This window comes from Mixophyes fleayi, chromosome 6 (assembly GCF_038048845.1).
Source record: "Mixophyes fleayi isolate aMixFle1 chromosome 6, aMixFle1.hap1, whole genome shotgun sequence".
In the NCBI taxonomy this organism is placed as follows: domain Eukaryota; kingdom Metazoa; phylum Chordata; class Amphibia; order Anura; family Limnodynastidae; genus Mixophyes; species Mixophyes fleayi.
The window spans coordinates 16,307,756-16,330,337 of record NC_134407.1 but is presented as its reverse complement, the minus strand read 5'-3'; the positions used below and the strand labels follow the sequence as shown (position 1 = coordinate 16,330,337).

Sequence of the window (22,582 nt, the reverse complement as noted above, 5' to 3'; positions counted from 1 at the left end):
CAGCATTGATCACAGATCATTACACTATATAATTAAAGGGATAGAACATTATAATGCCTATACTATATGTGTGCCTATGCCAAGTGGTGGCCGCCTGTCGGGGGTTAGGCTTTACAGACAGTATTGATGTGCCTCATTGATGTTACGAATCACTAATGGGATCCTAGCACGAATATTGGTTGATCCCACAAATGGCTGTTCCCACTCTCTATAGATGACTGGTCCACTTAGTCTGGTTCTCCTGTTGGAGATGGAGAAAAAGGAAAAGTTTCCTGCCTGCATTATTGGGCTTAAACCTGGATTTCCTGAATCCGGTACTTGCTGGAGCACAGCTGGTACTAATTCTTTCACTTGTGACCTGAATCACTTGCACTGTCAGGACTGGATTTTGGGAAACCCTGGTTTAAGCAACACTCCAGCCATTTTAGTAACTATTTCAAATCGTTGTTAGTATTTGGGGATTACTGCTGTATATAGAGGTTTACAGCCTTGTTTTGTCCCTAGGTTTCTTATGGGAAGCGCTGGCAGCTGAGAAGTCCAGTAGAAGACCATTAACTTTGCACGGAGACAATCTAACCAGGATGCCACTAACTTACTGACATGTAGATCGCCCACGTCATGACACCAGTGCCATCTTGCTTAGTCACGTGTACCCGCTGTACCATGAGCGACAGCTGACGGACATCTTCACCTTGTACTGCATTCCATAATTACTTTCATTTCAATACTAGGTCGCCGCGGCCATCTGAATTCTATTGCACTTCAACGATATCGGCACAAGTTTACAAGTAGCAGATGACCTGGCATGTCTAGAAGAACTAGTCTATAAAATCTATATATAATGTATATTGTAAAGTATAGTTATGTGATTTAATGAGTGCCAGCCTCGTGCCCTGGTTCTAAGACGGAACCTCAAGAACATTTTGTTTTTAGAGTGTGGTTGGATTGAATGTGGGACTTATCTCCTCAGCAGTAACCAAGGACAGCACGTAGTCTACCTGTCCCCTGCCACGTGGGTGGGCTGAGTATTACATCGTCCCACTAGGGTTAGGCGATGGGTACAGCTTAATGCGCCGACTTGCTAGTACATTGTTTTGCACATATATTTTTGCAGTTTAACCCTGAGATAATGTTAATGCTGTTACAGGTCCGTGCTGACGAAACCAATTCTAGAATGACACATGGAACTTTTAGGCCTCTCCCAAAACTTTCTGGTAGCTGAATAATGGAACATTTTAAATACTTGCATCATAAATGTTTACATTAAAGCTAGCTGCTTTGTCAAGTAAATCTCTCAATTATTTTAGGATAGTGTATCCAATCTAAGATGGTAAATGTGTATAGGATATTCACTACTGAATAATGCAAATAGTTATGCTGGAGTATTTATTGTCATGGCCATTGGATAAAATATGTACAGATCAGAAGGGGAAAATGTAAAGATGGAGTTCCCCTTTAAATTTGGGCTGCAGTACCACTTACTGTCTCCGGGAGTGCTATGTCACGCTTGTTTATTTAGAACCTGGGTTATGTAAACATCTGTTGCTTCTAGCGAGATGGATATAAAAGACTGAATAATCTTTAATAAGAAAGATAAACGCCACAAGATGAGCATTTTACAATGTATCTGACAGGTGTACATGTACAAATTGAGGGTTGGGGGAAAGCAATATTAATTTAAAAACATTTATATATAGTTAATCCTACATAAGTCACACAGACATTACACAAATATGTATTAACAAAATCAGCATAGTTTGAAATTTTGTACAAAACATTCATGGTAGAAACAATTCTAGGTTCCTGCAACAGATTCAAGTAATGAAATGCTAAAGATAAGACTATTTTTACAGGCTGGCCAGTATCTGACTTGTCACAGTCCCTTGCTGGAAAGCCACAGGTTGGTAAAACACCTTAGCCCAGGAGTGATGTATTAGAGGCACCAGCTCAAATCTGCTTTACTCAAAAATGTTCTAAAGCCACCAGGGTTTGTAAACCAACAGCTACATATAAACACTTACAGAGAACACAGCGAGGCCGCACTAACATCTTCTGTAACAGTAACTGACGGAACGTTGCATAGCTTTTATATCGACTGCATTGTTGGGCGTTAGAATGTTGTCTTGTGTTACATACTGCAGGTGTCACTGTTGCTTCTGCTGATTATAAGGTGGGGACTGAAATCTTCATAGAGATAGCAACTAGGAAAAGGTGGCAGAAGACTGTAATACACTAAAAACATTACAATGTTTAAATACACTTCATATTAATTTAACAAAAACGTTAAAAAAAAAAAAAGTAGCATAGAGCCAAACAATCACTTCTTCAGGTATGTTATATCCAGTTTTATAAAACCTGCCATCCCTGACCAAAGGCTAAAACAATGAGTAAATAGGATACAGTGAATGTACATGTGGCAGGAGGGTGCAATTTCAACCTTAAAACATTTTTTTCTGCAAGCGTGATCCCAGAAAAAAAAAATAATATACCAGAGTGCAGGCAGAGGCTTGTACGGCACTGAGGGTAACATTTCACCATGTCTATGGAATGAGCTGCAGAATAATATGAGTGAAGTGGATACTGCCACCTGGTGTTCGCTTAAAGTAAAGCTGCTCAAAATATAAGTTGCAGATTCTAGTCCATTTTGCTAGATTGTGCTAAACAGCAAATTCTCTGTACAGTCCTGTAAGGTGGAGTTCCCATTTTACCTATTTATTCCATTTATGACGCAAACTGCTTCAAAGGAACATGGTGCTAAAATACTGTTACCGTCTGTATAATGTGAGAGTGGTTTGTGGAAGGTGCAAAGAAAGTATTCTCTCCCCCCCCCCCCCCCCCCCCCGTGGGAGTAAGAGCAAGTGTTGTATTTATTTGCCAGAAATGGAAACGATTTACAAATACAGATGTGATCTCTGTAAGTGGCAGTGTGTGTGTATGTAGTTTAGCACTTTTTCTTTCTCTCTCTACAGCTGGTGCTTCATAGCACAAAAAAACCTGCACCCCACTCATTCCAGATCATCCTATGCCTGTACAAGGTTTAAACGTGGTTACAAAATACTTTGTACCATTGATAATTTAAGATGACATCTGGTCAAAAGGAGCAGTTTTCTAGATTTGACCTTTCAGCTAGTGATGTATCGGACACTCCTGCAACAGTCATGAATGTCACTAAGTTTTGCTGAGAGACTCCAGCTGGTTCTGAAATAACTCTGGATTCACTGGCAAATCATGTTCAGACCTGTATTTAAAAAGTTAGTTGTCTCCCTCATGTCCAAAGGAGGAGAAAAAAAAAACAACTACACATACCAGCAGCAATAGCAGAACTACTTGTTGTCTGTTGGTGACAATAGCTTAAATCACACCCTCCTGCCAATGCTCTATGGAGGCATTTTGTGCTTCACTGAATTGACAGGTCGCTAGTGAACAGATGGCTGCCTTTTTTGTGTCCATATTCGGTCCACTTTAAGTCTGTTGTACTCCTGTTGCCTGCTGGTTTTACATAAACAGTACATTATAATAAAAATGTATTCATCTTACAAATAACCATCCCGTCTACTCGGTAATTCTGGTAAATCACAGCTACTTTTCCTTCAAAACGCTTTGTCATATTGCAAGAACAGGACTCTGCTTTGTGGGGATCCAAGGTGGAGCATTCCATGTCAAACCATCTCCGTAAGCATGGTGAGGGGATGGCAGTAGAACTCTAGTAATCCATTGCCTGAGGGGAGAAAATCCAAATTAAATGTGTATGTAAAAGGACCAACAATCAGTACGTGTAATGAGCTAGATAAAAGATTTAAATCCCTTCATGAAGAGTTCCTAATGGTCCTTGGGTATGCAGGGCTTCAGGGAGAAGCCCTGCTAAAGAAAGATTCATAACATTTTGTCTTTATTTAGAGCCCACATGGTATCCGGATTTTCATCTCAAAATTATGGGGGTGGAAATTTATTTAATCTTACAAAACATCAATCTATGTGACTGGGTTAGTAATTAGCTCACCTGTTTCTACAGATGAACAGTAAACATGTGGACATGCTGGGAGTATTTGAGGTATTCTGATAATAGTATATGAGGAATAACGGTTGTCTGTGTCATTGTGCATCTCCATTATAACCCACCACTTCCACACACATATATATATATATATATATATATATATATATATATCTAACGTTTGTTGGCTTTCTGGACAACTTACAGCTTTCTTTCTACGCCAAAGAAAAGTCTCCAATTACTGTAGCGACCATAACTGAATGGATTGTGAAATACCTGGAAAGTGGAACAAATGTTATATTATAGCTTCACGTACAGCTGGTTTATACACCGACATGGTGGCTGCTATGTAAATTATCTTATACTATTTAGCAGATGCGTAATTTAAATCTCAGAAGTGCACAAGAAACCTCACAGCTAGACCGCGGTTGCTAGGGGTTACAGCACACCGCCCCATGATATTAATTAAGCTCCACAATGTCACAGAGCTGCAACGCCGGAAAGCGCATGTTACTCACCTTTCCCTTATCCAGTAGTCTCTTCCTCTCTTTCTTGTTGATGTGTCTCTCTATACTGGTCTCTCCTCGGGTGATGAGCATGGTGTGCCACAGGGTAAGAGCTCCGAGAGCCACTGCAACCGAACTGACAACAAAATGCAGCACGTCACGCGCATAAAGAGAGTTAATAAAAAATGTTTATAAACGTCCACCTTCAAACAACTTTATTGCTTTGCACATGCCCTTGTGCAATTTGTACTAAATACCTTTCTGGTTTCCTGTGTTTTTAAACCAAGACTTTTATATCTTCCGGACAGCTGAACTGTGTTGTATCCAGATGCATATAAAGGCTTTGGTGAAAAACACAGAAGACTGAAAAATAACTTATTTAGTAATAATAGGATGGCACAATGTACAGAAAAAGTTGTCTGACGGTTGAAATCCTATCAAATGTATAATACGGATTCTCAAGTAAAAATAAAAATTCTTATAGGGTATAAATATTTGTCACATTTGAATATACTTCATTACAGTTAATGATCAGCTTAAATTAGAATGATTTCTGTCCTCATTTAGAAAGAACGGAGTATTTGCAGATCAGTATTATATCAGCTGAATTATTAGATATACTGGTAAATGTGTAGAGGGAAGATGATCGCTATTGTCCTATGTGTGGAGTCATTTTTTTGACTGCATCGAGCGATTCTGATGATCAGCTCTTGGGCCAAGCAGGGCCCAGGGGCCCTACACTACATGTATGGTATGGCTGGCATAAATTCTGGCTGATAATACATCTGCTGGACAGAGTTATTCCTGTAAGTCACACTAAATAATTAAATCGCCTGTTACAGTACCTGCACAGCACCCAGAGGTATATGATACACTTGTGAAATACTCTGTCTCGGAAGGAATAGCTGGGAGGTGGCGTCTGACTGTACGTCTAAGGAAATCAAGTCAAAGGAAAAATATATTCATATGAAACTTTCGTACACAATTTGATGGGTAACAAATACATTTCTGCCCATTCATTATATGCCAAAATGTATAAATAATAATATACACACATGACAAGAAGCAATTATGAATATATGCATCACTTACCTGTTTGTTACATTAGAAATATCAGGATATATCAGTGAGTGACAGCTGGTGTTTCCTGACTTATAATTTGTACTTTTGCATAGACACAGTTGGGAAGGAATGAAACATGCAGGACACAGCTGCCAGATGGAAGGTGCTGGTGGGTGCTGAGCCTAAACTTGTGTCCATATTCTCCTAAACCCAACAAATGCACTATCACAAGTGATAGTCTCCTTTGCCAGTAGGGGGCGATAGACAGAACCAAACTATGAAACCACCCGGCAGGCAGGGCAGGGTCACCAAGTACAGACTCCTCCTTCTCACTATAACCCATCCCCCTATTCCTTCCAATGTACCCTGCGCAGAAGGTGGACACAATCCTCTTTCCCCTTATTATTTCTCATATTTTTTATACTATTTAAAGACAGACTCCGCAGGCTGCTCATGCTAGGACTTGTTGATCAACAGGTGGAAAGCCAGGCTAATCATGTATCACTTAAATGGCGTTTCCCACTTCAAATACCCCCTGCACTACATTTTGCCACCTTCCCATAAATAGCACTTTGGTTGAGGGGGTCCGAAGACGATCGGTTGTACCAAAGTATTAGAAACCTGCTAAATAGAGCAAGACGAGCGGATCCCAGGAGAATCTCCAAAGTACTATTAGTGGAAGCGGAGGGGATTTAGTACAGGGGCTATTTAAGAACAAATGCATGGAAGACAATCTGTGTGGAGTTTGTATGTTCTCCCCGTGTTTGCGTGGGTTTCCTCCGGGTGCTCTGGTTTCCTCCCACACTCTGAAAACATACTGGTAGGTTAATTGGCTGCTATCAAAATTGACCCTAGTCTCTCTGTCTGTGTTAGCGAATTTAGACTGTAAGCGCCAATGGGGCAGGGACTGATGTGATTGAGTTCTCTGTACTGCGCTGCGGGATCAGTGGCGCTATATAAATAAATGGTGATGGTCATCACTGCCATCCACACATGGGTTTCTTCTAAATGACATTTACAAATGCAACAGTCTGTTCATTGGTGCAGAGAACACACCTGTGTGCAGCCCTTATAGTGTAACTATTTCTTACAGAACATAAATACACTAGATGGACTACGCATCACATGCGGTTATACACTGTCCTCACACTACAGTGTAAGAGTTTCATAACATCTCTGTCTACTTTATTCCTGTTGGATCAGGGTGTCAACAGTTATTGCTATCAATTTTTTTTCCTTCTCTTTTTACAAATGATCTTGCACAATGTTTCACAACGAAGACGATTTGAAAGGACGAAGGATTAGGAAGACAAGAAGTCAGCTAGTGACATGAGCAGTTGTCCACAGAGGCACTATAGGACAGACAACAGTAATACGATGTATCATCGAGCACTGTGCAGCAGAGTTAGAAGGGGAGAAGCAGTAAGGACAAACATGCACCGTCAGTAATTGTGAGCAGGAACTGAGTTACGTCAGACACGCAGGTGATCGCCCACCTCATTGGCTGCCAGCTGGAGCCGCTCCGTCTCCTGGTGCTTCATTTTCTAATAAGAGGGAAACAGGGACCACAGTTACCTTCCAGCCCAACTCTGCCGCTCTCTCCAGGCTCCCAGGACGATGGGTGGAGGGATGGTGGACGTGGTGCACGTGGGATTCAAATGTCAACATAACGTATAATAGATGTGGCAGTCCCTGTAAGGGCAGGCTGATATTGGCCGATATTCTCCATGTGAGGGGTTAAAGTAATACAGGACTATCACTGGCTTCTAATTGTGATCTGTTGTGTACTACACAAATACTGCCAAGGCGCACAGGAGGGCCCTCATCATTAACCCCAGCAGCAGAGTCTTGGGGTCTCACGTTCCTGTCCGATACCCTAGACATTGGTGGTTCTCTTGCTGGAAGAAGCAAAGTAGTTTCCAGCTGAAATGCTGCAGACGCTGTGTCAATTCTGGCCGTTCTTACGGCTGCTGAGGTTTAGCTAATTTGGGGAGAGGGTCTCAACTATCGATGGAAAATCTGCCTGGGTGGTTGGTCTTTATTCATGGGAAACTCCACTTCTGGCTATCTACAATGACTGAAACCTGGGGGAACGCTGACAAAGTGCAGTCACTGTCTTCTTGAGTCTACATGATGCACTCTAATGGGATCTGTTTCCACTGGCTGCCCAGGGGGTAACCTTTCCTAGTACAGGGGGGTATCCAGGACATACACCACTACTATCTTAACCCCCAATGTCAACGTGTAAATCATGAAAATCTATTAATTATATATGGGCATGTTCAGAGAAAAGTTTGTTTTGTGAATTTAACTTCCTTTTCTTTTTTTAACAATTAAAAACTTTTTTTTAAGCATAAAATTGTTTTGGGATTTTCTAATTTATATTAATCTGTCAAAACCAGAAATGTTAATATTCATCAAATGTTCATGTCAGAAACAAAACTTTTAAAAATAAGGATTAACAAATAAAATTGCCATTATTTTGGCTATTTAAATAGGAGTTGGAAACCCTCAAGATGAGACAGAGGATCTCATGATTTGCTGGGAGACACGACATCCAATCAAGTGAAGCCCTGGTTGGGCAGGAATGCCCTTTTTCCTTCCAGTCTCCTGACCAATGATGTTATAACCACTGCTGTCCACTAGGGGGTAGTGTAATACCTTCCAGACAAGGATACTTCTTGAAGACAACCGAATTCACCTTACTAAAGGCGTAGCTATGCATTACTATGTAATGATGTTACAGAGCATCATCTGCAAACCCTTGTTGAGTTTAGTAAAGTAAAAATTTGTATCACTGCTAAAAAAAAAAAATGACATTCTGGACTGTAACCAGCTCAGTTTTATAGGTTGAAATATTAAAGTCCTATAAGAAAACAGAACAGTGTCTTGGCAGAGGGGCGATTGTTGAGCTGCGATTAGCAGGAGCAACTTGCTAATGTTTCACAAGCAAAAGTGTGTAAGGTGATGTCACTCGCTGTCTCTCACATACTAATCTATGATCTCCCCGTGGTTGCGTGGGTTTCCTCCGGGTGCTCCGGTTTCCTCCCACACTCCAAAAACATACTGGTAGGTTAATTGGCTGCTATCAAAATTGACCCGAGTCTGTGTTTCTGTCTGTATGTATGTATGTTAGGGAATTTAGATTGTAAGCTCCAATGGTGCAGGGACTGATGTGAGCGAGTTCTCTGTACAGCGCTGCGGAATTAGTGGCGCCATATAAATAAATGATGATAATGATAATCTGAAGGACCAGATCATGCTAACTACATACACAGGAATACTTGAGACTTAGACGTGTGTTTTTCCATACTTTACAACACCAGGCCTAAATCATACTAAATTACACTTAAAAAAATGACCCCCCTCGTTTGCCCACACTTGCCCATAGCATTCCCCACCTTATATATTTCTTTATCACCCCTCCTCATTGTAACTGTAGGGGGATTTGTGATCCTATCTGTGTATGTGACATCACTCATATACTTTTGTTTTCCCTATAACCGCTTTTCAGAATTGTTCGGATAATGGGTTTCTGGAGGAGAGAAACCAATCCTGTAATATCCCTGGCAACAAATTAGTTGTATGGAAGGGCGATGATAAATATGTAAATTGAATAGTTTTAACGATCACAGCATTTTACTTTAATAAATCAATTAAAGAAAGTATTACGGTGGCTTAATAAAGCCTTCAATTAAGGAAAAGTGGAGGAATTGCCCATAGTGACCGGATTCCAGCTATCATTTACCAAGTACATTCTAGCACATGAACGCTAGAACCTGATTAGTTGCTATGGGCAACACCTCCACTTTTCTTTAATATAAGGTTTGAAAAATCAACCCCTTTATTTATTGTGACCATATTTGGCAATAGAACTATGAAAAATCAACTGCACAAACTGAAAGTCAGATATAAAAGGAAATTATAACTATAATGAAAAAAGAAAAAAGTTGGGATAATCTCACCTCGATGGCGGCGTAGGCTTCCCTGAACATGACGCGGCTGCTGATGCTGCAGTAGATGCAGCCCATGGTCATGAAGAGGCAGAAGGAGAAGAAGTAGCGATGGTTGTAATGCCCCACGCAGTTATTTAGCCAGGCTTCAAAGTGCACCAGTTAAGGAACAACGTAATAATCACAGGAAAGCACAACCAATTACTGTAAATGTCCTTTCTCTCTGTAAGGCTGTTGTCACACAGGCTGTAAAGCTGTTGTCACACAGGCATAGTAGAACATTGGGGAACATTTGTGAGGACTGGAGCACAAGAAAACGGTGTTGTTGCCCATAGCACCGATGAGCCGTTTGCTTTCAATTTCAAAATAACCCTAGAAAAAAAGGTCAGAATCTGATTGGCTGCTATGGACAAAAGCACCGTCAGTTTTAATCACGCTGCTAGTGCTTTACAACATTGCCACAGATAATTAGCGCAGCTCTAGCGCGACACTACACTAGCAGGCTACTAAAAATGATGTCACAGTGTTACTGTGTGATAGAAAAGATAGGTATCTGAGCACATCTATGTAGTACACAGGTAGGACAGTTTCTGAAAGCAATTTATTATGGGGGTACTCCTGTGACATGCTTTGGTATAGCACCATAGAAGCATGCAATCATTCTATGTGGCCACTAGGAGGCGTGGTTCTTTGAGCATCTATGGGTGATAATTCCCTGGAGGCCGTGTGGGGCAGCCTCAGTGGGTTGATCCGATAGTCAGTATTTGTGTTTTAGGCCTCAGTGATGTCACTACTTTGGATTGATAGGCTAGATATTCATAAACATTGGTCAGTCCAAAAATGGCTGCCTCCGCTGTGTGCAAGAGACCGGTTTGCTTTAGAAGAAATAAAGAAGTCCTGTTTGCAAGAAGAACACTTGATAAAAGGATACGGCAGTGGTGATCCATTTTCAGTACACACCTGTGGAGAGGAAATGTCATTTATTGTAAATAAACCTAAGTTATAATATGCTCATCTATTGCCCTCACTGTATAACTAATATTTACAGAACCAAACTTTTCTATTATCATATGTGATATAGGAGTGGAGACCGAAATGTCCTGCACACTTTATATAGGGCACTGGTGTCTAACAGACAGCTGACCTACATCCCTAGGGAACATACTATGGGGGGTGGGGGAGGAGTCAGCAGTAGCCCTGCCCACTTGCATGACATCACAACCCCTCCCATCAGTGGGAGACGCTGGCAGTTATAGTGGGATACACGGAGGGGACTGGGTCCGCTGCAATGGTGGAGGGGTACTGACACCAATATTACTGGGCACTCCTACCAGCTGGTTTATTACTAATATTGTTGGCATATTACCGGGCACTAAGGAAGATCACCAATAAACTGCAGGGGACATATTAATATAAAAAATGTATTGTTTCTTATTTTTAAGGTAACCGGAACAAAAATGAATGTACGAGCCTTTGGGGGGAATCACGGCTGCATCTGAGCCTCCCCAGACTCTTCGGGTGGCCTACCAATAAGACGAAGTACTGCCAATTTTAATTTTCTATGGAAATGAAATGGACCATTTCTTCCAATATCTTGTGTTATAATTTTTCCCCCATGTAGACAAGGGGAACTCCACCTTTCAATCATTTTTCTTCTGTCAGGCAGATGTTTTGTTTTTGCCCTCAGACAATAAAAGATAAGCTTAGCTTGGTGCATTGGATACAATTTTATGTACATAGCAGATCTGTTGTTGTCATCTCAGTGCAATATGTAGACTGAAGGCGGCGTTCCCCTTTAAGGTGTCCACCGAGGGCGCGGACGTGTTCTGGCTTCTGGAGAACCCGGAGTATTAGCGTTGTGTGCAACGAGGTCAGTCTCCAACACTGACTGGGCAGAGCCAGTTATCAAGAAGGAAGAGTCATTAAGAGCTTGGGCTGGGGGTGGACTGCAGTATGGGACCTCAATAATTCTGTTACTGAGGGGGATAACGGGTCAAGAAAAAAATAAAATTGTGGTGTAATGTTCTTATAGATAGGCAGCTTCACTCACCAAACCCTCAGAACTGTAGTACACAGCTTCAGTAGACCACCATCGTTATTCTCCTAAATCTACAGCAGATAGCGATCAATGATAAATACATTGACTCTCACCCTACTGCTGCCTCTCATGGAGAACTGCGATCTACACTAGTGGTGATCAGTGCCAGCAGTAGCGGTGGTCAGTGCCAGCACTAGCGGTGGTCAGTGCCAGCACTAGCGGTGGTCAGTGCCAGCACTAGCGGTGATCAGTGCCAGCACTAGCGGTGATCAGTGCCAGCACTAGCGGTGGTCAGTGCCAGCAGTAGCGGTGATCAGTGCCAGCACTAGCGGTGGTCAGTGCCAGCACTGGCGGTGGTCAGTGCCAGCAGTGATGGCGATCAGTGCCAGCACTAGCGGTGATCAGTGCCAGCAGTAGCAGTGATCAGTGCCAGCAGTGGCGGCGATCAGTGCCAGCACTAGAGGTGATCAGTGCCAGCAGTAGCGGTGATCAGTGCCAGCTGTAGAGGTGATCAGTGCCAGCACTAGAGGTGATCAGTGCCAGCAGTAGTGGTGATCAGTGCCAGCAGTAGCGGTGATCAGTGCCAGCACTAGAGGTGATCAGTGCCAGCAGTAGCGGTGATCAGTGCCAGCAGTAGCGGTGATCAGGGCCAGCAGTAGCGGTGGTCAGGGCCAGCACTAGAGGTGGTCAGGGCCAGCACTAGAGGTGATCAGTGCCAGCAGTAGTGGTGATCAGGGCCAGCACTAGAGGTGATCAGGGCCAGCACTAGAGGTGGTCAGGGCCAGCACTAGAGGTGATCAGGGCCAGCAGTAGTGGTGATCAGTGCCAGCACTAGAGGTGATCAGGGCCAGCACTAGAGGTGATCAGGGCCAGCAGTAGCGGTGATCAGTGCCAGCACTAGCGGTGATCAGTGCCAGCAGTAGAGGTGATCAGTGCCAGCAGTAGAGGTGATCAGTGCCAGCACTAGCGGTGATCAGGGCCAGCACTAGCGGTGATCAGGGCCAGCACTAGCGGTGATCAGTGCCAGCAGTAGAGGTGATCAGTGCCAGCAGTAGAGGTGATCAGTGCCAGCAGTAGAGGTGATCAGGGCCAGCAGTAGAGGTGATCAGGGCCAGCAGTAGAGGTGATCAGGGCCAGCAGTAGAGGTGATCAGTGCCAGCACTAGCGGTGATCAGTGCCAGCACTAGCGGTGATCAGTGCCAGCACTAGCGGTGGTCAGTGCCAGCAGTAGAGGTGATCAGTGCCAGCACTAGTGGTGATCAGGGCCAGCACTAGCGGTGATCAGGGCCAGCACTAGCGGTGATCAGGGCCAGCAGTAGCGGTGGTCAGGGCCAGCACTAGAGGTGGTCAGGGCCAGCACTAGAGGTGGTCAGGGCCAGCACTAGAGGTGATCAGGGCCAGCACTAGCGGTGATCAGGGCCAGCACTAGCGGTGATCAGGGCCAGCACTAGCGGTGATCAGTGCCAGCAGTAGAGGTGATCAGTGCCAGCAGTAGAGGTGATCAGTGCCAGCAGTAGAGGTGATCAGTGCCAGCAGTAGAGGTGATCAGGGCCAGCAATAGCGGTGATCAGTGCCAGCACTAGCGGTGATCAGTGCCAGCACTAGCGGTGGTCAGTGCCAGCAGTAGAGGTGATCAGTGCCAGCACTAGTGGTGATCAGTGCCAGCACTAGAGGTGATCAGTGCCAGCAGTAGCGGTGGTCAGGGCCAGCACTAGAGGTGATCAGTGCCAGCACTAGAGGTGATCAGGGCCAGCACTAGAGGTGATCAGGGCCAGCACTAGAGGTGATCAGTGCCAGCACTAGAGGTGATCAGTGCCAGCAGTAGTGGTGATCAGTGCCAGCAGTAGCGGTGATCAGTGCCAGCAGTAGTGGTGATCAGTGCCAGCAGTAGCGGCGATCAGTGCCAGCAGTAGCGGCGATCAGTGCCAGCAGTAGCGGCGATCAGTGCCAGCACTAGTGGTGATCAGTGCCAGCACTAGTGGTGATCAGTGCCAGCAGTAGCGGTGATCAGGGCCAGCACTAGTGGTGATCAGGGCCAGCACTAGAGGTGGTCAGTGCCAGCACTAGAGGTGATCAGTGCCAGCACTAGTGGTGATCAGTGCCAGCAGTAGCGGTGATCAGGGCCAGCAGTAGCGGTGATCAGGGCCAGCAGTAGCGGTGATCAGGGCCAGCACTAGTGGTGATCAGGGCCAGCAGTAGCGGTGATCAGGGCCAGCAGTAGCGGTGATCAGGGCCAGCACTAGTGGTGATCAGTGCCAGCACTAGAGGTGATCAGGGCCAGCAGTAGTGGTGATCAGTGCCAGCAGTAGAGGTGATCAGTGCCAGCACTAGTGGTGATCAGTGCCAGCAGTAGCGGTGATCAGGGCCAGCACTAGTGGTGGTCAGTGCCAGCAGTAGCGGTGATCAGGGCCAGCACTAGTGGTGATCAGGGCCAGCAGTAGCGGTGATCAGTGCCAGCACTAGAGGTGATCAGGGCCAGCAGTAGTGGTGATCAGTGCCAGCAGTAGTGGTGATCAGTGCCAGCACTAGTGGTGATCAGTGCCAGCAGTAGCGGTGATCAGGGCCAGCAGTAGCGGTGATCAGGGCCAGCAGTAGCGGTGATCAGGGCCAGCAGTAGTGGTGGTCAGTGCCAGCACTAGAGGTGATCAGTGCCAGCAGTAGCGGTGGTCAGTGCCAGCAGTAGCGGTGGTCAGGGCCAGCAGTAGTGGTGATCAGGGCCAGCAGTAGCGGTGATCAGGGCCAGCAGTAGTGGTGATCAGGGCCAGCACCAGCGGTGGTCAGTGCCAGCAGTAGTAGTGATCAGTGCCAGCAGTAGTAGTGATCAGTGCCAGCAGTAGTAGTGATCAGTGCCAGCAATCTAAAGTAACGCTCGTATGGGCAGACACTAAGGCACTGCCACGTTTGTGATCTACATATCCATCGTGATACAACACTTCTCTGGCTCCTGACCGTTTAGCCTGCATGCTTAGGATTAGAATATATTTTAGATTTATTCCCACGATTAAATTAATCAAAACAGTTACTGTACATCTTTAAAAAGGAGACACTTATCTGCTCATGAATGCAAATTATTTTCTTAAATATATATTTGTGGCTGGGCTATAGTCATAAGTATGCGCTCCATTATTACTGCAAGACTTAAATTCATAAACGTAGGTTACATTCTGCATTTACATGAAATAGTTCAAATATAATTAAAATTATATAACGTATCAGTTAAACAAAACAAAAACCAAAAGAAAAAAAAAAAGTTACAAAACACCCTGGTAAGGACCCACCTGTTGCAGATGCTGCAGTGATGGGTGCGAGCAGGTTTGGGAGCGATGCATTTCCTACATATGGACACAGATGGGATATCCTTTTTAGCCTTAAATGACACACGCACAAAAGAAAACAGGTGATAAATGGTTACCCTTTGGGAGCTATTATCAAAGAAAAACTAACAGACAAATTAGATCGATTTGAGAATTCCACATTTATCGTTCTGTTAATCTGAAATAACGACACTATTTACTGAAGTTTCTCTGTACGCCTCTCACACAGGGAAAGGTTGCTTCAATAACAATAAAGGTTGAAATAAAGACACAAGTCCATCAATACACCATAAATAGTCAACGTTATCCTACCTGTTTCTCCCAATATAGTGACCACATAAAAATACTTATACATACAAGACAAAAGCAAACTCACAGTAGAACATTGCTCCTTTTATCCTAAAAAGTATACGAGTATATCCATTTAAAAGACATTCCCTAGAAGATCAACTATATATGGCATCCACCATTAGCCTCTCTGCAAGAACATCTTTAATTGTGGAACATGATCTCTTCTACTAAAGGATAACATACAATGTAGATATCATAAGAATTTCCCCCCTCTCCCAAAGTCCATACCATCATCATCATCACCATTTATTTATATAACGCCACTAATTCTGCAGCGCTGTACAGAGAACTCACTCACATCAGTCCCTGCCCCATTGGGCCTTACAGTCTAAGTTCCCTAACTTACACACAAACTAGGGTCAATTTTGTTAGCAGCCAATTAACCTACCAGTATGTTTTTGAAGTGTGGGAGTAAACCAGAGCACCTGGAGGAAACCCACGCAAACACTGGGAGAACATACAAACTCCTCACAGCTAAGGCCATGGTTGGGAATCAAACTCATGACCCCAGTGCTGTAAGGCAGAAGTGCTAACCACTGAGCCACCGTGCTGCCCAATCTTATATTTCAATTTAATACGCCACTCACTGAAATTTGGGAGTCTCCCGGACATCTCAAGTAGAAAGTATGCATTAATATATATTAAAGGCTGCATATTGCTTTGCTGGAGATACACAGGAAATAACAGGTGATTATAGATGGATAACTGCGCCCACCATAATTTACAGTGACAGCTCTGCACTGTGCAGATTGGCTGATTTATACTCGGGGGCGGGGCCAGTGATTTCATAGCAAAGTCAGATGCCTGCAGAATCAGCTGTGAGATCCCAAAAACACACTGACCTAGATATGTGGGAGAGATTCAATTGTCTGATGAAATTGGGGACAATAATTTACTTTTAAATGAGCTGCAGCGGAATGTCGGGAAAACACTGAACGTTGTATTACATCTCCATAGTTATCACATATCAATTTCAGGTTTGGGGAGGGGGTTTAATGGTCCTTTAAAAACACCGTGGCAGTTCCAAAGAATCAAATTTACTATTTTAAAGAGTAGCCCAGGACTGTACACAGTTCATGTAGGTGCCCATGGACAGTTAATGTACTACATTACAGACTATGTGCACCCCATGTGGTGGTAACTAACGGTCGGAATATAGTGGGTTGAGTGTGAGGCTCTTTCACGCTGCGGCTATTGCCTGAAACTCTATTATGCCACCAGACACAGTCTACGGACTTTTAAATGCGCCATTAAAACTGATCTCTTTAAGCGAGAACATGACTAGGACCCATCATAATTTGTTTTCCCCTCACCTAATCTTTTCCCACCACCACTTTATTTACAATACAGACTTAGAACCTTACAGATTATTTTGTCTTATGTTTAGAATTCTTTTTGCCTTTATATTTTAAAGTAGTTATATCCTGTCTATGGTTTCTCCACACACACAGATGATAAATACAACAGACGTTGCCATGTGACCTTGTTTCTAACATTCGTACAAGAATCCCACAGGATTTGGCACAGACCTGTGGGGGATAGCCAGGGTTGGTGGTAATCGCCTTGTAATAATGAAAGACAATCATAACCAGGTTCCAATGGCCATAGGCTATATGCCAACAGATCCAGGCCGGGGAATAGGTATGTAGAATGAGAGGAAGGACACACAGGTATACGATCAATACAATGGAGCTCGTCAGTACGACCACCAGAGCCACAAACACCTAAAAAAAAGAAAAAAGAAAAAAAAAAAAAGATAAGATTTCACGTGTCAGTGGAAAGTAAATAAAACAGCTTTCGAGTGTACCCGTCACCGAACTACAACCAAGGCAGCCATTGTGTGAAGTGAACCAGCGCTCAGGAGAATGCAGTGACAATATTTAGTGATGTCATTAGTTCCTAGTGACTTGATTGGCTACATCTGAACATTGGTTCCACCTACAAGATGGCTGCCTACATCGTGTGTACGTGATCGGTCCAGATTCGGCATATATCAGCGGCCGCCTCCACGGTCTGAAGTAGCAAATAGTTGTACAAAAACTACAACTCCTGTACGTTTGTATTGGTTATAAATAAAGTTTATACATATTTAAAAAATAAATAAATCGTATAAGTAGGTAACACTTACTATACCAAACCACCTGGTCAGCTGATCCACCACCCAATATATTGGCTCAAAGAGAGACTCTATGACCACGTCACTGTTGGTGAAGGAGTTATACGACAGCGACGTGAGGCAGAGGCGGCTGTAGCGCAGGTAATCTGTTAGGAGGTTCAGATAGGTGAATTTCCTCCTGTGTCCCAGGCGAAGGCACCTCCAGAAAAGGCGCCTGATGTTTCTCATTCCCACTGTTCATTACCTGGACATGAGACAATCTGTAAATATTAAATAGGATAAATACAAATTTTTTTATTGGGTCCTTAGAAATGGCTGATGGATATCCCTAATTAGTCACTTTTTGGCAGACTGCAGCTGATATTTCTTTCTGCAACTGGAATGTGAAGGGGGGGGGAGGGGATGGGGAGAAAATCCAAGTTTATTTTTTTAACAAAACTCCATTGCATTTTACCTTTAAAGTCCATTTTACATAGCTATTTTCTACAGCCCAGCTCTTCTGTGCTTACAGGTAGATGTGATAAGGGCAGCACGGTGGCTCAGTGGTTAGCACTGCTGCCTCACAGCACTGGGGTCATGAGTTCAATTCCCGACCATGGCCTTATCTGTGTGGAGTTTGTATGTTCTCCCCGTGTTTGCGTGGGTTTCCTCCGGGTGCTCCGGTTTCCTCCCACACTCCAAAACATACTGGTAGGTTAATTGGCTGCTAACAAATTGACCCGTGTCTGTGTGTGTGTCTGTGTGTGTCTGTGTTAGTGAATTTAGACTGTAAGCCCAATGGGGCAGGGACTGATGTGAGCAAGTTCTCTGTACAGTTCTGCGGAATTAGTAGCGCTATATAAATAGATGATAATGATGTGATGCAGACATGATTACTGTTACTTTTCTTGCAACAATATTGAAGCGCTCTCAATACAAATAACCTTTAGTGCTGCAGAAATCTTGTCAGTTTTCATAAAGGAGCAGAACAAACCATCTATTATCAACTGGAAGAGAATTTAAACAATGCGATCGGACATCCAGTTTAAAATTACTTGTCCATTTTGAATGCCTCAAAATCACAGGTATACAATCTAACTTTGCTGAGAACTGGTTCCTGAAGATATACGGTATTTCACACTGTTGTTTCCAGTGGGCTTAGGAAGCCCCTATAAATCTAGCAGCCAGGACCCATGCCCTTATTGCATCTCCTAAAAAGCCACAATCCAACATGTGCCTGTCCTTTTTCATCATGTTATGTTTTTAAAAAATGTCATACAAAAAATTAATTTGTGTGAAGCTGCTATTTTTTGTTGATTTTTTAGTTTCCAGGACCAACGTTTTGCATGCCAATTCATTATGGACTCCTCTAAACATTTGCATATACAGTATGTTGCCATCTTAATCCTTAAGAGCAAATTTAGAGAGTAGGTTTGTTTTTTGCACGTATTTGATTGACAGATACGAAAAACAAAGATCTAATTTAAAAATTAGAATATAATAATATAAACACCATTCTGGAAAATGTTTTTGGAAGGTATGGGTTTGTCTTAGGCTAGCTCTTACACTAGATGCATTACCTATTCTGAGGCTTCAGTCTAACCCCTGGGGAGTTTAACTATACATTATAAATATATATGAAATTAAATGTTGCCACTCTAATTGATTGGAGTTAAGGTCATCTTACTACCACGGGCAACCTTTAAAAGTGGTGTATGGCTTATTTATAATTGATAAACTATGCAACTAAAACCTTTGCTTTTATTAGATGTTTAAATACATATTTTAAAGGACCACTAAATCAAAACCATAAAAGGTAAAATGCATAATTCAGGGTTACCCTGACATTCAACTGCAGCTATATTCAAAAAATATATTAGTATTATAGGGGCAGCACAGTGGCTAAGTGGTTAGCACTTCTGCCTCACAGCACTGAGTTCAATTCCATGGCCTTATCTGTGTGGAGTTTGTTTGTTCTCCCCGCGTTTGCGTGGGTTTCCTCCGGGTGCTCCGGTTTCCTCCCACACTCCAAAACATACTGGTAGGTTAATTGGCTGCGAACAATAACAAATTGACTGTGCGTCTGTGTGTGTGTGCATGTTAGGGAATTTAGACTGTAAGCCCTAATGGGGCAGGGACTGATGTGAGTGAGTTCTCTGTACATCGCTGCGGAATTAGTGGCGCTATATAAATAACTGATGATTATTATATTCCTACACCATTACAGACAGCTGAAGCTCCTCCCACTTATTAAGCACAGTGGCCCATGGGATCTGATGCGGGTCAAAAAGCTGAGATAGCAAAAGTTTGAGTTGGTGTGACACCACTTATCTTGCACTGTGTAGATTGGTTGAGTCATACACAGGGGCAAGTCAGCACGTTGGTCACTCCCACACTGCCTGCTTAAAAAAGCTCCTCCCACCTAACATGGTAACGCGCTCCAGAGGAGAGATATAAAGTACGGTGGGCATAATAAACCCTCGTTATCTCATGTATGTCACACAGATCAGTAATACACAGCCTTTGCTATATATTATTGTCAAATATTCACTGTACATGCTGGTTGTTTTTTTTTTTACTTCCTGAAGTAACAGAGACGTTTCTCCACCTGCCCACTCCTCTTTTCTTTTTCCCTACCCCTGACTCATGTTGCAATGTATATACCACACTCAGAGAGGTAATATAAGTTATATAATGATGGTTATTTTCTTGTTTAGCAGAAAATATATCTGGGATATTTGTTTTCATTGGGCCCACATAGAGATAGCCACTTGGTGGGCTGAACCAGCATTCATGAATGAGAGGAGAGGCCAGAGAATTACTGCACTAGGTGCTAGTGCAGTGTTGGCTAACCTGTGACACTCCAGGTGTTGGGTGAAACTACAAGTCCCAGCATGCTTTGCCAGTATATAGCAGCTTATTGCTGGAAGGGTATGCTGGGACTTGTAGTTTCACAACACCTGGAGTGTCACAGGTTAGCCAACACTGTGCTAGTGACATCACTGAGGCATAGGAATCCAACTTGTTTGTCTTTGTTCCTTACAGACAATCCTGCAGAGTGTTACAGGAAGTGTGTGCAATGCACTGTGTGTGACCAGCACTACTTGCAGCAACTGGGAATACATGTCAGTAAGTACACACTACAGCTGATTATTATGTATGAGGTCCCCGAGTCCCCCCCAGGCTTCCTCCTCCTTACCTGCCAGGCACTGTCAGTCATTGGGAGTATGAGGGTCTCCTCTTACGGCTGCTCTCCCACCTTGCACTCCCCATCCCGGCGCACACAGAGCTGCAAGAACCGGATATCATTGTACCCAGCCGACACCAAGCAGCAGAGCCATCCCGAACTAGTGCGCATGCCCAGTACAAGCCAGTGCACAGGGCGCATGCGCGTCACTGCTTCACGCTTCTTTCTATAGCTAGAGCGCATGCGCGGACTCAGTGCATAGCTTGCTGAGACTGATTCTCTGCAGATAATGTATAGTAATTAGTAGCTGCACCCTCAGTACGGACAGTAACGGTTACAGTTCAGTATGGGTGCAATTTGTGTGTGCTGGGGAGTTTAATCAATCTCTCTAGATATCTAATTGGCAGACCCCATAGGTACAGTGGATGTTAGGTAATTGGGCAAAAAACCCTCCCTTGAAATACTTGGGATGCTGACTGTGAATTACTAAAACACAAAAGGTATGGAACTTTGTTTTATATGCTGGTGCACTTTACACCCCCAATTTTCCCGAACACTACATCATCTCAGGGCCCCATAAAAAATTTGGGGGACAGGGGCCCCGCTCAGCTCTCCTAAATATACATGGGGTCCAGCGCTTACACAGTGAAGCCCCGTCTGGGCGTTGCTGGGGATGCTTTGTGCTAATAGGACGTGAAAGTAGGTTAAGTCAGTGGCGGAATTATCGATGGTATAGGGGGTAAAGCAGCTATTGGGTCCAAAGGTGAGGAAGGGGGTAGGGGGGTCCTCGTCAGAGCCGTTACTTAGAAATCTAGCACCTGGGTCGAGAAAGACAAATGCCACCCCCCTAGCCCTCAATTTTAACCAAATGAACCTAAAATATTCCTAAATTGCGCCCCCCTTCAGCGTTGCGCCCTGGGCGGTCGCCCCTGTTGCACAGCCCGAGTTACAGCCCTGGTCCTCGTAGATGTCGCACCCACTGCAACAACAATAGTTCCGCCACGGTTTCCCACAACGGTGTAAGAGGAGCCTGAAATCACTGCGCCTGATTGCGATTGTGCACCTTCCTCTCTGGATATATCTCCGTTCTCCTCCTCCCATCATGATACCATACCTCCCAACTGTCCCGACTTCAGTGGCACAATCCCAAATTTAGGGCTTTGTCACACGGGTGGACTGTGTGGGGGGGGGGGGGGGGTAGCTAATAGGTATCCTAGTGCTTTAGAGGTAGACACCCCATCACGACCTGACCACGCCCACCATCCGGGACTGACATGTTGGGAGGTACGTGATACCATGTTATTATAGCATAATCACATATTCTGACAAGTCATTCCACAATCAAAGTCACTTAGATCACATTTTTTCCCAATTCTGGCGTTTGGTCTGAACAACAACTGAACCTCTTACCCACATCTGCATGGTTTTATGCATTGAGTCGCTGCCCTGTGACTGATTAGATATTGTATTAATAGGCAAGTGTAGAGGTGTAGCTAATAAAGTGATCACCGAGTTTATATCCCCTCACATTCAGAACTTGTACTTAAATAGATTCAGTTCTAATAATCATAAATAGAATGTCCAGAAGATTATCATTAGTAGCTTTTTCCTATAACCCAACGTGTAGGTTTAGTGGCTCTTTAAAAGGGTTTTCCATTTTTAGAATAAATTTCACTATATATCTACTCTTATAGAAGGTTAGTGGGAATTCTTCTCATGCAACCACCAGCATCTGCTTTATTTATGGTCCTGTCCTTCCATACAGCCAGGAGCTCTGCTGATCATCTTGGGCGCTGCTCAGCTCTCGGTACTACAGGAGTTACAACACAGCAGCGCTAAGGCTTCCGTTATCTATAATGGATAGAACTATCCATCTTCTGAGCATTCTGTGCACAAATATCTATATTTTATATTTCAATTAAATGTCCTTTCTGCAGTCATTTATTTCTGAAGCTTTTTCTTCTGTATCAATAGCTTCTAATTTCCCCGTGTCCCCAAACACAGAACTCTAACTTGGAGCGGTGTCTAGGATTCCTACTTCCAAAATAAAATGAGACAACATTAGAATTTTATTTCACTAAC

General features: G+C 43.7%; 2 protein-coding genes across 4 annotated transcripts in view; one reads left to right on the top strand and one right to left on the bottom strand.

The window, feature by feature from the left end:
- MMS19 (MMS19 cytosolic iron-sulfur assembly component) overlaps positions 1-1,290 on the top strand; it is a 35,594-nt gene extending 34,304 nt beyond the window's left edge. Inside the window, exon 31 of the mRNA XM_075215919.1 lies at positions 505-1,290. Coding sequence (XP_075072020.1) covers positions 505-532 — 28 coding nt within the window. The 3' untranslated portion in view covers positions 533-1,290. The remainder of the gene's footprint in view (positions 1-504) is intronic.
- A 267-nt stretch (positions 1,291-1,557) lies between these two features.
- Positions 1,558-20,679, bottom strand: ZDHHC16 (zDHHC palmitoyltransferase 16). Of its 3 annotated transcripts, none has more exons than XM_075215920.1 (11): positions 20,513-20,679; positions 17,347-17,594; positions 16,748-16,942; positions 14,832-14,920; positions 10,447-10,475; positions 9,528-9,661; positions 7,059-7,106; positions 5,346-5,431; positions 4,513-4,636; positions 4,200-4,270; positions 1,558-3,718 (listed from the first exon to the last, which is right to left on the bottom strand). In XM_075215920.1, exons 2-11 carry the CDS (start codon positions 17,560-17,562, stop codon positions 3,604-3,606), a joined length of 1,107 nt encoding a protein of 368 aa, XP_075072021.1. In that variant the 5' UTR covers positions 17,563-17,594; positions 20,513-20,679; the 3' UTR covers positions 1,558-3,603. The 3 variants fall into 3 exon arrangements, with proteins under 3 accessions (XP_075072021.1, XP_075072022.1, XP_075072023.1); XM_075215921.1 differs by having other exon boundaries at positions 17,347-17,578; XM_075215922.1 differs by lacking the exon at positions 7,059-7,106.
- Positions 20,680-22,582: the final 1,903 nt, after the last annotated feature.

Bases quoted from the DNA above. Each gene is read 5' to 3' on its own strand.
- ZDHHC16 (XM_075215920.1), bottom strand. From the start codon at position 17,562: ATGAGAAACATCAGGCGCCTTTTCTGGAGGTGCCTTCGCCTGGGACAC. The intron at 7,107-9,527 runs GTGAGATTATCC...CCCTCTTATTAG, and splicing joins AAGCCTACGCCGCCATCGAG to AAAATGAAGCACCAGGAGAC. The intron at 3,719-4,199 runs GTAAGTTGTCCA...TTCTCCCCTCAG, and splicing joins TTTGGCGTAGAAAGAAAGCT to GCAATGGATTACTAGAGTTC.